This window comes from Danio aesculapii, chromosome 11, assembly GCF_903798145.1.
Source record: "Danio aesculapii chromosome 11, fDanAes4.1, whole genome shotgun sequence".
Classification (NCBI taxonomy): Eukaryota; Metazoa; Chordata; class Actinopteri; order Cypriniformes; family Danionidae; genus Danio; species Danio aesculapii.
In genome coordinates, this window is record NC_079445.1 from 17,860,962 (window position 1) to 17,876,082 (window position 15,121).

General features: G+C 36.4%; 2 protein-coding genes across 2 annotated transcripts in view; one reads left to right on the top strand and one right to left on the bottom strand.

Moving 5' to 3' along the window:
• Nucleotides 1-1,150: 1,150 nt before the first annotated feature.
• id1 (inhibitor of DNA binding 1, HLH protein) lies at nt 1,151-2,264 on the top strand. The gene is made up of 2 exons (XM_056468064.1): nt 1,151-1,622; nt 1,730-2,264. Exons 1-2 carry the CDS (start codon nt 1,272-1,274, stop codon nt 1,763-1,765), a joined length of 387 nt encoding a protein of 128 aa, XP_056324039.1. The 5' UTR covers nt 1,151-1,271; the 3' UTR covers nt 1,766-2,264.
• A 4,367-nt stretch (nt 2,265-6,631) lies between these two features.
• ncoa3 (nuclear receptor coactivator 3) overlaps nt 6,632-15,121 on the bottom strand; it is a 90,466-nt gene continuing 81,976 nt past the window's right edge. The window contains exons 17-23 of the mRNA XM_056467700.1: nt 14,567-14,935; nt 12,731-12,832; nt 12,565-12,630; nt 12,256-12,436; nt 11,427-11,607; nt 9,412-9,595; nt 6,632-8,529 (exon numbers count right to left, since the gene is read on the bottom strand). Coding sequence (XP_056323675.1) covers nt 8,518-8,529; nt 9,412-9,595; nt 11,427-11,607; nt 12,256-12,436; nt 12,565-12,630; nt 12,731-12,832; nt 14,567-14,935 — 1,095 coding nt within the window. The 3' untranslated portion in view covers nt 6,632-8,517. The remainder of the gene's footprint in view (nt 8,530-9,411; nt 9,596-11,426; nt 11,608-12,255; nt 12,437-12,564; nt 12,631-12,730; nt 12,833-14,566; nt 14,936-15,121) is intronic.

Sequence of the window (15,121 nt, forward strand, 5' to 3'; positions counted from 1 at the left end):
TCTGGATGTTGAAGATTAAAGATTTAAAATGAAAGTTTGACTAAAGCTCCTATTTAACAATCTGTAGTTTATTAAACTTTCTTTGCACAAATACTTTGACATATCTTTATAAATATTTATCACTCTAGTGAAACATTTTATGTTTAATATATCGTTTTGAAAGCTTGTCAGGCAAATCAAAATCTGCATGACATAGCCAACATGCATGAAGCCATTTTGTTTTTATGTGACAAGATAATAATAATCACAGGACTCCTTTAGACACTTTAAACTTTAGTTTAGGTTTATGAGAAACCAGATGAAGTTGTTATATTCAACATTTATTACAGTATAAATAATATGTGTATATAATATATTTTTCTCTTTTTTTGTTTGAAAACTCTTGCATTATGGACACAATAAAATAATACAGAGGGTGGCTTTATTTAGACAGTCATGAGTCCAGATCTCTAAGAAACTCTTTATGATGTTGTGTTCTGGTTTGTTAAATAAGAAATTAAGTATTCTTTTTTGATTATTTATGTTTGAAATCTATATTTGAATTAAGTACTCTCACATGTGATGAAAATACTAGACATTCAGAATTCCTTTAGATTCAGTGTTTAAAGGGGGTTGTTTTGTTCAGTCTTGTTTGAAATGGAGTGACCCCCCATCCACCCCATCATACCATTTCTATAAATGTTAGGTCATGTTGCCATCATGTCCACTCACATGTGTTCAGGGTGCACAATTAGCTTAGCAATGGCAGCAAATATTACGACAAGCTGAATGGATGGAAAACAAAGATGCTGATGAAACATTTTACAGTGTGCTTTGTTCCTCGCAGCAGCCCACATACGAAGAAAAGCTTGTTTCATTTGAAAGTAATAACTGTTGCCTGTTGATCGTCGAGCACCCCCACCCTCCTCTTGATCCGTCTGCTTCACCTGTGGAGTAAACGGACAGCTGGATCTCCACACATCATCCGCAGAAGACACACATTTGTTTCCATTTGTAACACCATCCCCCCGAGCATATTGAAACTGCGATAACAGAGCTGCGCCCTCATTGGCTGAGCGAGGGAGTCCGCTGAAATCCTATTGGCCCGTTCCCGCAAACACGAGTGTTTGATGACGCCCCCAAGCCCGGAGACTCTTTAAATAGCGAACAGCTCGGCTCTGCGAGCATGTGGTGAACTGTCATCGCACTCTCGACCACTCAACAAGACTTTTAAAGGAGTACGAGCACATTGCTTCAGCTATTCCTCTCTGACTTAATCGCAAATAGCCAAAATGAAAGTTGTGGGACCTACCTGCGCGCTGAAGAGCAGCAAAGTTGGAGGAGAAGATGTTGTCCGCTGCCTCTCCGACCAGAGCCTGGCCATCTCCAAATGCAAGATCCCGCTGCTGGACGAGCAGATGACCATGTTTCTCCAGGACATGAACAGCTGCTACAGCAAACTGAAGGAGCTGGTGCCCACGCTACCGACCAACAAGAAAGCCAGCAAGATGGAGATTCTCCAGCATGTCATCGATTACATCTGGGACTTGCAGGTCGAGCTGGAGAGCAAGAAGAACCAGAGCTCCGCTCCCCGCACTCCGCTTACAACACTCAACGCGGAGCTGGCCAGCATCTCTGTGGAGGTAAATATCGCATATGCATAAAATATAATACCATGTTTGCATCAATATGTATATCAGTAATGTCAATCTGAATGACTCAACTCATGATGTTTACTCTTGTCTTGCAGAATGGCTGTTCAGATGACCGGATCATGTGCCGTTAAAGCAGATGCTCCCGGTGGTTTCACGTCAACCGATCATCGAAGCATCGCGACCACGGTGCGCTGAGGTGAAAAACAACAAACAAACCCCGATGGACCAGTGAACTGTGTCGGGAGAGTCTCATTCTCCTGTTATAGAGGAAACTTTCAGTAGAGAGTCACAAAAATCTGTGGACATGACAAGTGTGACGTGCTCTCTCTTTCTCTGAGATCTCTCCCTGAACACACACCGATACGCGCGCGTGTGTGTGTGTCTGTGTGTTTAGCTGTGGAATCCATGGCGATTATTCACTTATTGTTCATGCATTTCCCTCTCGGTCAAAGTTTCTCCAATGTTTTTGTAACTTTTTAGAAAAAAAAATACTATTTTTGTTGTCAGATTTCTCAGATTACTGAGCGAAAGAATGTATTGTATATTACAATGACATATGATGTGAACGCTTTATTGTGTTTTTTACAATGTATATTGTGTTTTTTTATTAAAACATGAAAATCAGACTTATCTTGAACTTGTTGGTCAATTCTGTGTGTGATTGAGAGAATCAGACATGGGGTCGATTGAGAATTCTGTTAATGAGTTATTTGTTATGCTTCATTGTCTGGTAGTTCTAGGCTTATTAAACGTTTAACTGTAACATGTTGTAATCATGTTACTACATAATTGTTTCTATAGGGTAGCCTAGCCTATATTTAGCCTAAAACGTCTGTTGTTACCAATCCGTTTTATGAGTTCACACTTTACACTTCTCTCATTGGTAATTACACTGAAACTAAACTTGGCTTATCAATACAGCTTTTAACTGCAGAAAAAAAATAAATCAAATGAGCAGTTTTAAGTCAACTAAACTTTATACAATTGTGTTCTTCATGATATATTCGAACAAATCTGATCTAACAGGAAACGTTTTAAGTTTAAACTGTAAAGATATTACATTAGAAAAAAGGTAACAGTGTTAATTAACTTTCCAAGCCCCAAAAATTAGTTACCAAGATCAGTCGAAACACAGTTATTTAAACCAACACAACTCAATATTATGGGTAAAATAAAATCCAATAGGTTATTTGAAACAATTGCAATTAATCACATTTCACAGGGAGTCTTAATTCAGTTTTAGGGATTTTATTAAACTCCAAAATATTATTTAATCTTGCTAAAATAGATTTTTAAAAAACTATTTAAATAAACAATACAAATTCATAACATTAGTACTAATTAAAACATTATTAAAAATAGATTAGTTAATCTACAACTGTATACTCTTAATATATTATTAAAACGAGTCTGACATTAACATAATTTAAAAGAAAATTCAAATGGATAAGTCTGAAGCTATATGGCAGATATGTATGCCTAACTAATCACCCTCATAAAAGGGGGGAAACTAATGAAATAATTAGGTTTTAATTTGTTAAAGACTGGTCATAAGTTATTTTTAACAACAGTGACACTCGTAAACTGAATAAAAAGTCTTATTCTAGGCTTATTTTTGTGCATCTCTGTATTTCAATGGCGGGTAGCGGAAGGGTTAAGTGTTTTCCGAGAAAAAGGCAGTTCGTTATAAGATTTATTCCGTCTCCCTGGTGCAATGTTTTTCTCATTTCCCTGCGGTGTGATGCGCGCAGCTGCAGGCCTCGCGATGTGCGGCTCGGCCAGTGTGTGTGATTGTGTTTGTGTGATCGCTTTGTGCCAAGGGCAGGGGAGGGCGCAGACTGAACGGCGCCGCCGCACACCTGGGGAAGTTCAGGTTAAATCGCTCCACATTCCTCGGCACACAGCTGATTGAAACATTAACAAACAGTAATCCGCAAGCCCGGGCTGCAGATGGGCCGGGAACACGGCCAAGGAACTCTCACTCCCTCTGTATAGTTTCCCACATACTACAACGAGAGCTTCTTTTAATAAGAACTTAGCGCATTTAAACATAGCGCCATACACTGCAGCCAACTTTCCCACTAACATCAACTCAAACTCAACGGCAAAACAAAAGACAATGGGAACATGCTGTTTCCAGGCCATTGCGAGATACTTGAAATGAATTGTGGTTATAAAGAGCTTTCCCACCCTAAATTAAAGCAATTTCATGTTAATTAAGTGGCGTTTAGCCTAGCTTGTGTACTTATGTGTATTAGCCTACAGCAACTACGAGACTGTTTTGACAGAATGGATGGATATTCTGTAAGAAAACCTCATTTTTAGAAAATTCCTATGCTGGTTGTTTTTAACTGGATGATACTTACGATTTAATGATGAGGTTGATGAGTAGAGTCACTTTTTGTCTAAGATCAAACTCATTTTGTAGTTGTGGACGGACAGTTTAGCTTCTAGCGCCCTTCTGTGGTCACACGGTGAAGTTTGTTTCGTTTCAGGCTAACACGTTGGTGACAAGACCTTCCGTTGACATATTTCTTAAATAAACGTTTTTTTTTGTATCATAAACTTCATAAAACAACACTTGAGTTGTTTATATTTTATACAGAATTTGAATTTTTCGGTCATTAACGTTATTTGAAGTCATATCGCGAGGACACAGTAACTAGGCCTATTTTTGCTTGTTTTTAAATGAATCGTGGTTTTACTTCAAATACAACCAAATGCTAACCACAAATTCACTATTATTGATAGTTTATCAGCAGTATATTTATATTATTTTATTCGTTTAGTTAACAGGGACATCGTTCATAAAACATTTCTGTAAACGTTCCAGAATTAGCCAAATGCTATTTTCCATATGTAGTCCCTGGACAATATGTTAAAAGTCATCCTAAAGAGAATGTAATTTAAATACATGTTTAAAAAAAACTTTACAATTACATAATCCATTAAAAATAAACAAAATACAAAGTGCCCAAGATACTGGAGATCAATTATAGGGTTAATGTTCACAACAAAGTACTAATTAACCATAATTACTTCATTAATACTTTATTTCTATATCTCTTACAGTTGTTGGTAAAATATCTCATTCTCGTGTAGCTTTCATGGAAAATGAGAACTGACTAAGCTTAATCTAACACTGACTGATAAACAGTTCATAATAGTTTTATTACTTGCAGTAAACATATAATTATAGTCGTCAATCTTCAAAAAAAAAATCTCCTCATAATAAAACATATCCACCTCCAACACTAGCCTATATCTCAGACAAAGCATATTAATTTCTCTAGCCTGAATATTATTTTAAATAAAGCCTAACAAACTTCAAGTGTTAGCATGTTTAATACATTTCTGAAGATATCAATCTGGCCCTCACAAACTCTAAACACATAATGAGATTTAATAGAATTCATTTGTTTTTATCCTTCTTTTTTGTTATTTTCTATGCTATTATCTCTATAAACCAGGTCAAGGATATCCTCAAAGGAGGTTTTGGGACATTTTGTCAGACTTTGCTCATATCTGGGGAAAGATATGGTTTAGCACATACACACACATAAGGAAATTTCATTGACCCAAACTTAAGATTATTTAAAAAGGAGGTTTTGTGACTTAAGTACCCACACAAACCACTGATATACTATAAATTTTATACAGAGCAGTGACGCAGACACACGAGGATAATATATGGGGACAATCAACACCGTTTAAAGCTTTCTTTTATTCATCAAACAAACTTGAAAATACTGAAAATATCCTGCATGTTTACATTTTCAATATAATTTCGTATGATAAGCCAGGCATCTTTCTCATTGTGAGAAAAAAAGGCCACCCATAGTTTTGTGCCTGGGTTAAAGTAACTAAATGAGTCTGAAAAATGAACTAAATTATTGTCTTGTCACATTTCATATGATTTAGACTTGCTGTACTGCTGTCTTTGCTAATTCGTAGTACACACTCACCGGCCACTTTAATAGGTTCACCTGTCCAACAGCTCGTTAACGCAAACTTCTAATCAGCCAATCACATGGCAGCAACTCAATGCACTTAGACATGGTCAAGACGATCTGCTGCAGTTCAAACCGAGCATCAGAATGGGGAAGAAAGGTGATTTAAGTGACTTTGAACATGGAGTGGTTGTTGGTGCCAGACGGGCTCGTCTGAGTATTTTAGAAACTGCTGATCTACTGCAATTTTCACGCACAGCCATCTCTAGGATTTACAGAGAATGGTCTGAAAAAAAGAAAATATCCAGTGAGCGGCAGTTATGTGGGCGCAAATGCCTTGAAGCCAGAGGTCAGAGGAGAATGGCCAGGCTGGTTCAAGCTGATAGAAAGACAACAGTAACTCAAATAACCACTCATTACAACCGAGGTATGCAGAAGAGCATCTCTGAACGCCCAACACGTCCAACCTTGAGGCGGATGGGCTACAGCAGCAAAAGACCACACCAGGTGCCATTCCTCTCAGCTAAGAAAAGGAAACTGAAGCTACATTCGCACAGGCTCACCAAAATTGGACAACAGAAAATTGGAAAAACGTTGTCTGGTCTGATGAGTCTCGATTTCTGCCGCAACATTCAGATGGTAGGGTCAGAATTTGGCGTCAACAACATGAAAGCATGGATCCATCCTGCCTTGTATTAACGGTTCAGGCTGGTAGTGGTGGTGTAATGGTGTGGGGGATATTTTCTTGGCACACTTTGTGATACCATCATGTCAATATAGACCAAAATCTCAGAGGAATATTTTCTAGTACCTTGTTGAATCTATGCCACAAAGGATTAAGGCAGAGGGGCAAAAGGGGGTCCAACCCAGAACTACTAAGGTGTACCTAATAAAGTGGCCAGTGAGTTTAATTCACCTTAGTCAGAGTTCATTAAAATTGCGGTCTGACCCATGAAATATAAACACCCGGCCATTAATAATATCCAAGTTAATACAATGTAGTAAATTCCTGAACCACACACACAGAAACAAACTGCAAAACACACGTCACGTTTAAATAGAACTTTTATTTACAACGATATCAACATCAAGCAAAATAATTAAGTGTATTGTAATTTACATCCTGCAAAATGTGAGCTTATCTTTCAAATTCACACCCCTCGGTCAACCGATCAGCTCTGAAATCACACCAGAATAACCTCAATTTTCCCGGAATTATCATTTTTCAAAATATACTTTGTCACAATCGACGGTAATCTAGCGAAATGAACATAAACGATAGCATAGCTTTCCTGAAAAGACCGAAGAGACTGACTTATTATTAGATTACCCACCACATTTCGTTCCTGCATCTGGGAATCCACATTATTTGAAGTCACTGATGGTAAAAGACTGGACTAATGAAGCGGCCGAGGACACTGCACTACATAGATGAGCGTTTCTGTCTGAATGGACTCTTTATTACTTGTACTTTTTAAAAGCACTTCTGAACGGCTTTTAAAAGTAGTTTAAGAAACGTTTTAAAACCAGTTGGATAGTTACAATTAATCTTGGCAGTTCTGTAGAGAATTCATAATCATCAAAATCTTACAAAACGTCAACTGAAGAGTGAATAAACCGCATGATAAAGAGAAACCCTCCAAAAAGCACAGACAATACTGCTAAAATATTAACTGGCCTCAAAAATAAACAGGTATACTTGGTTTTGTATGTACACAGTATATAGTACAAAATCATAATATGTAGTAATATGTTCATATGATATGTACCTTTTACTCTGCGCATTTGCGCAAAAACATATATAATAAATGGATACATTTCTGTAGTCAAACTTGAGAAAACAGAAAAAAAAAGACTGAAAAAATATCTTTGGATTGTGCATGTTCCTTAAAGGTAGATTTCTGAAGAACCAACAGTGAGAAAGTGAGTTATTGTCCATGATAAGAGCTAGCTTAAAGAGCAACATCAAACATAATCTTTGCTTACCATCTGAAAACTTGCACCATATTTATATATATATTCATCTATATAATTTCGGACTGAAGCACGTCTGGAAACGAAGTTAAATCATGAAACCGTCACTGCATAACATTTCTGCGATGTCAAAACCTTTTAGAAAAAGTGCCATCCAAACAGACTGGCGGTCATCGTTGGGAAAACGAAACAGAAAAAAAAGATAAAAAATAAAAGATTTTCTCCCTTTAAAATAGATGTAAAACCCAGAAGTATTGACCTAAAATATAGATAAGAAGGACCTAAGTGGGTCCAAAAAACTCTGTGCAAAAAAAGTATGTAGTAAAAGCATGTATGATACATATGTAGCATACAGTATTTACAATTCCAATCTTATTATTCACACACAAAAAAAAAGCAGAAAAGAAAAAAAAAATCCTGTCTTAATACTGCAGTACCATTTGCTTTTTATGTGGACGCACCATTTCGGTGGGATTGAGAGGAGGATTATTGCTTTGATATGCATTAAGTGATGAAGGTCTGGTGCTTACAATTCCCTCGGTTTTCATTCTTGTCCGAAAAAAAAAAACGAATTCAAAATAGACAATATGCACAGAATCATTCTATAAGGCTAGAGAAGCAAGAAACATATTGCAACTATCCTTTTCCATACTAGCCTTAAAATAAAGTGCTCCCCCACACTGTCAAGTTGTACCACAAGCGTTCCTACTCTGTTCCCCCTGGTGGTGATGTTGTGTACTGCAGTACAGCCACGTGGGACAGGAGAGAGCCTGCTGCACTCGCTACTGGGCAAATTCAGAAAAACCCCACAGGGAAGGCTCGAGTCTCTCTCTCTTTCCCTTTCTATGTCTCTTTCCTCTCTCAGTCAACTGTTCTCTTCTGCGAGGCTGAATTTATAGCTTCTTGTTGGACTGATGTGAGTCCGGCCTTTTTTTTTTTGTCGGAGATGGCTCATCGCCTCAGCAGTACTTCTGTAAAACACAATAGAAACGGAGAGTTAAGATCTGTTCATATTTGGCAGTTACTCAGTGTGGTTTATTTAAATAAGTCTGAACACAAACATTGTTGTTGTTTCTTTAGATTAGGCATGAATCGGATTCTAACGGTATGATAACCTTGGATAAAAATATCACTGTATTGGTGTATTGTAATTACTGCTCTAAAATATATTCTTTTTTAATTTCTGGATACAACCCCCCCCCCCCCCCTTTTTTTTACGAACGATTTAGTTTATTCAGTTCACTTACAACACATGAAACTGGAGCACCCGGAGGAAACCAACACTAACACGGGGAGAGCATGCAAACTCAACACACAAATGCCTACTGGCCCAGCCGAGACTCAAACCAGCGACCTTCTTGCTGTGAGGCGACAGTTTTAACCACTAAGCCACCAGGCCACCATAATTTAATATATGATATGATATATATAATATAATATATATTAAAAAGAAAAACAAAGATTCAATACCCAACCTAAATCCAAATATATCATTTTTCATAACACTCAAGTTAAGGATTTTTAAAAAATTATATATTATGTTATATTATGTTATATTATATTATGTTATATTAAATTATGTTATAATATATTATGTTAAGATATATTATACTATATTAAATTATGTTAGTTATATTATATTATATTATATTATATTATATTATATTATATTATATTATATTATATTATATTATATTATATTATATTGATTTTCTCAGACCACAATGAGTTTATCTTTCATGTTGCCACTGACTATTAAAATAATAATCCTGTGTGACTGCCACTAGGTGGCGAAATGCTGTCTGAAATGTCATGTTTTAATGCAAATATAACTGCATCAGAATGGTTTGTACCTGATCAGGTCCCATTGGCATGCGTCCCATGCCCATGGCGTTCATGCCCATCTGGCCCTGCATTGGGGGCATCTGTCCTGCACCGTTGCCATTTACACCACCCTGCATGGAGCCGTTCATCATCATTCCACCATACTGTCCTGGCGCTCCCTGTTGGGGATATTGCTGCTGCTGGGGGTATGAACTAGAAAAGAGGAATTAAAAGTATGAAAAAATAAAATAGTAAAAAAAAAACATACCAATAAAATTGACGATTTTTAAAAACGAATGATTTTTGGAATTTCTTTTCAATTGGCATTTATACCTTTTGTAAGTTTTTACATTTATTTTTAGCTATTCCCACTTTAGATTTGGTTATTATGAAGAATTTCCATTTCTTGATGGTTGAATTTTATTTTACAAATCTTATACAGGGTTTCTGCAGATTTCACCAAGATAAATTTAAGACTTTCTAAGACAATAAGACCATTATGAAAGAAATTTTAGACTCACAAAGGGCTAAAGGCTAAGGAATTTTTCTAATGATTTTTATTTGCCCTATAAAAATTACTATAATTTAAAACATTTAATAATACAATAATAAATTAATAATAATGAAAATATTTTAGATGCTTCTTAGCAAAATATTTTAAATATTGTGTAAAAACAAGCAAGCTCTACTTGTATCCATACGGCATTTAAACTTATACTTTCTTTAAAATAAAAAATGAACATATGTAAAAGTTTTCAAAACTATAATAAACTAAATCTATGCACAACAATCTGTCCAGGTCGGTATGTTCAGCAGGAAATACATGGAACACTTTTAAACAAATATTATTGTATGGAAAATAATTCAACCATTATGGTAAATAGAGTTAAAGCTGACCTTTTAAAATAAACGTTTAAAGTGTTATTGAGATGGATTGTTGGTGTTTGTATGGGTTTTAATCAGATTGGATAGCAAATCATAAACAAAGGAAAATTAAGACTTGTTTAGAAAAAAAGATTTAACACAATATTTCAGTAAAATTAAGAATTTAAGGCCTAAAATTTAGATTTTTTTTTTTTGACATTTTAGACCGTGCGAAAACCCTGTTACATAAAATAATATATTTTTAAAAATACAACATAAAACAATGACAAAATCTCCTCAAATATAATAAAAAATATATACAAACAAATAGATTTACAAATGTGGTTTTATAAACAGATAAAGCATAAAATAAATGCAATGCAATGAGTTGACGTCAAATAAAGTGTGTGAAATAATGTTCCACTGTCACTCAGAGTAACAGATATATTTAAGCAAAAATGAAGTAGCCAACGTAATCTTTTATTTATATTAACAAGTATAGGTCAGAATACTAACTTTTCTTATATTTGTCAAACTGACAAATGAGTAAAACAATGGTCTGAAGGATAGTGTCATAAAAAAGTATTTTATTATTACTAGTCCTTAAATTACTTCGGTTCTGGATATGACCGACAGGTTTTTTCTTTGCATATAAAGTATTGTTATACTGAATGCCATTTTAGCAAGTCTGCTGTATATCATGGTTAAAATGTCCAGAAACATTTTGTTTTGTTCAGAAAAATATTTAACAGAAAAAAATAACTAATAATTCCTTTTTTCATTTTCATGACCTTAAGAAATATAAACCATATAAAGAGTTCAGTTGCAAAAACCTCTATGTGCTGTCAGAAATTTCCATTGAAAATTAAACATTTTCTCAGCCGCCTTTGTTTATGTCGGGTTATTTCCATATAAAGATTATGAAAAGAACTTATTCTTTGTATTAAAAGTGATATTATTGAACCTACACACAGGAGCCTGATAAAAATGCTCATGTTGGAAGAAAATTTCAGATGATATTTAGAGGTTTTTGCATATATTTAAATAATATTTATGAAATAATATTTAATATATTTAAATAATATTCTTTTAAATGTTTTATGCTATTTTTTTTATTATTTTCAAGGCCTAAAATGGAGAAATCTATCACTTCCATGCAACATAAGACGGAACAACTCACTTATTCATAGGCATGGGCCCCTGTCCCCAGCCCTTCATTTCTGCTGATTGGTACATGGGGTTGCTCTGAGGGTGCTGTTGCATCATGGGATTCTGAGGGCCACCCATTCGACCAGACATCATATTGTTAGGGGGGCTGCTACCTGTTCCCACAAATGAAGGGTCCCCCTGCTGGCCAATACCTAAAATCACAAGAGTGATTTTACAACCATGCAACAAGAAAGTGCAGAATGTGTCATTATATACTACATACTACACTACACAAACTAACTATATTCAACATAAACTGCTCCCGATTAGAATCAACACATAAATCAGCCAGGAATAATATCAGTCACATACTTTTATTTTTTGGAAATTGCATGGCTTACATACCTGTTAAGTTTCATGCCAGTGGTTTGCTCTTTATAATACAGTGATGTATTGGGTGTGTTGTATGTGTGTGTGCACAGCTCTGAATAACACCTGACAGGTCGGGAACACTAACACTATATTTCAGCATCTGATCTGATGGAAGTTACTGAATTGTTCACTCCCGCTTCAACTGCATCTGACAGAAATATAACGGCTTCAACACACATCTTTCAAAATCAAAGTTGTGCATCACTAAAAAAACTCCCTAAGCCCCTCAAAAAGATACTGACACCCATTTTGAGATCGAGATTTATCAGTTGTAAACGCTGTAAACGGAAGTTCTAAGCATCATAAAGTGGTATGCTGCCCTCTATGGAGCAATGAAGAAAAAGGTCTATATCGGGGCCTTTAGATAAGAAATAGGTCAATAATGATCTTAGTTTTGACTTGCAGAATTAACACTAGACTGATCATACCATAGTTGCCTCCATAGTTGAAGGCTTGCTGTCCGGGCTGGCTCATCGGTGGTCCTGCCATGGGGTTGTCCATTCCTGTGGGCGCTGTGACATTAGGAGGGGGACTGAAGCCTCCCGCTGCCACCTGCTGCTGTTGCTGCTGTTGCTGCTGCATCATCATCATCATCCTCTGTCTTCTCATCTGCAGAAATGGACAACACTTCAGTTATCCTACATAAATTCTCACTGTGGCTTAAGTGTGATATATGCAACTCCACACAACACCACTGACAATCTCAAACGCATATGTGGAAATTCATGAGTTGGTACCTCTGTTTGAAGATTCAGCATTTCTCTGCTGCGCTGTGCCATCATCTGAGCATTCAGGAAACCAGGCTGAAAGAGAGAGGAAAAGGTGACATTAGAGAGAGAGGAAGAAAAAAAAAAATAAATCAACACACATGGGGCATCGGATTTAATCAAAAGATGAAAGTACCTGTCCGCCCATGCCTGGCTGCATGCTGGGTCTCATGCCAGGGTTTCCTGCAGGGCTGGCATCAGGCCTCATGCCCATGGCCTGTCGGCTCTGGTTCAAAAACTGCAGCAAAGGAACATTCATGTTACAAGATTTGAAGTCACTGCATAGCAAAACAGCAGCAAACTGCAACCCTTTTTCTAAAAACATTAAGTAAAAATCCTCATTAAATGTGTGGCATTTTACAATTTACAACCTAAAATTTATGTTTAACAAGACTTTATTCAGATTTATTTTTAATGTCCTGACCTGGAAGTATATTAACGGCAAATGACCTTGATACAAAAAAAAAACAGTTCCCACATGCTTAAAATATATTTACATTATAAACAGTAGAGAAATATTTAAATTTCAATATAAAATGTTTTCTACCATACTACAGTTTTCAAACTTTACATTTATTTCTGTGATATTAAAGCAGAATATTTGATTCTACTTTTCCAAAGAACTTTGGGAGAAAAAAAAAAAAGCAACCTTTCTGATCCACTTCAAATGTTGACTACTATACTACATGGTGGGCCATTTATATGGATACACCTTAATAAAATGGGAATTGTTGGTGATATTAACGTCCGTCCTGTTTGTGGCACATTAGTATATGTGAGGGGGCTTGTAAAAAACTCATGAAAGAATAAAGTTACATTTAAAACCAAGCACACTATTGTTTTTCTTGCGAAATTCCCAATAAGTTTATTAAGGTGTATCCATATAAATGTCCCACCCTGTATACTATACTTTTCTCTTCTATTCTATACTATACTATACTATACTATACTATACATAGCAGCAAAACGCAAGGCAAGTTTATTTATATAGCACATTTCATACGCAATTTCAACACTAATTGACAGTGCTTTACATAAACAGGAATAAACGAAATAAAAACCTGTCTTTTCTTTTGACATTTATTAACCAGTATTATATGACCACCTATAATGGTTTCTGGATGATGTCACACTAAATTCTGGAACAAATATCAGCTTTCCCATTACAACACTAAATTACGTTTTAAAATATATTTAAAAAAAGAGTTTTCATTATTGCTTAAAGGTGCAGTATGTAATTTTCACTTTAAAATATATTTACATATTTGCATATTCACAATAAACAAAGGCGTATTTCGATGATGTTGTGACTAAATGTGGAATCATGTAAGGTGTCATCTTCACTACATCCTAAGGGACTGTAAGCCCTGTTTTATCATACTAAACCACTTTATGGTTCTGCTATAATGCTGCTTAGTGCAGTCTAATATAAAACACAACATATTAAAGTGTCTTTGGTGTTTCACTTATTTATATAAAGCCAATCTGGAAATCGAGGGTGTTTGACGTCATTAGTATGGTGATACAGGACACAGTCTGTCACTAGTTAAAATTACTTATTACTCGTTTCCTTTGACACATTCAGCATAATATAAGTACACAAGTCAGAAAAATAACACAGTTCTAGTGTTATTTTGCTGACTTGTGTACATATATATAGGGCAGCACGGTAGCGCAGCGGGTAGCACAATCACTTTACAGCAAAAAGTTTGCTGGTTCACGTGGGTTTCCTCCGGGTGCTCCGGTTTCCCCCACAAGTCCAAAGACATGCGCTATAGGTGAATTGGGTAGGCTAAATTGTCCGTAGTGTATGTGTGCGAATGAGTGTGTATGGATGTTTCCCAGTGATGGATTGCAGCTGGAAGGGCATCCGCTGCGTAAAACATGTGCTGGATATATATATATATATATCATTCATTCACTGTCTTTTCGGCTTAATCCCTTTATTAATCTGGGGTCTGCATCTGCTCACCTGCTGTCCCTGCAGTCTCTGCTGCAGCTGCAATCGGAGGGGTTTGGCCTGAGGCACCCGGTTCCTCATCATGTTTGCACGAGGATGCATTGGGCCCATACCACCCATCCCAGGGAAGCCACCCTGCTGGTTCATCTGGCTCATCATGGGATTGAACCCTGGTCCTGATTGCCCTTGCATGGGACCGGGTCCAGGACCAGCACCAGGGTTGGGACCAGGACCATATCCGCCCTGCATTCCCATGGAAGGGGGCCCTGGGTAGCCCTGTCCATACATCGCCTTGGGAGGTTCCATACCCATAGAGGAGTCTGGACCCAAACAAGGACCAGAGAAATGGTCCGACGGAGGAGGCTGGTCTGAACTATGACCCTAAATTGAGAAAAAGATGGTTGCTGTAACATACATTCACCTACTAGTTTATCTGGGACCCCTGTTCGACTCAGTTATCTAATCTGCAACTCAATTATCTAATCAGCCAATCACACGGGGGCTTTAAATGCAACACATTGACTTTACTTTAAAAATGGATAAGTTGGCTTAACAATTTTTATAATC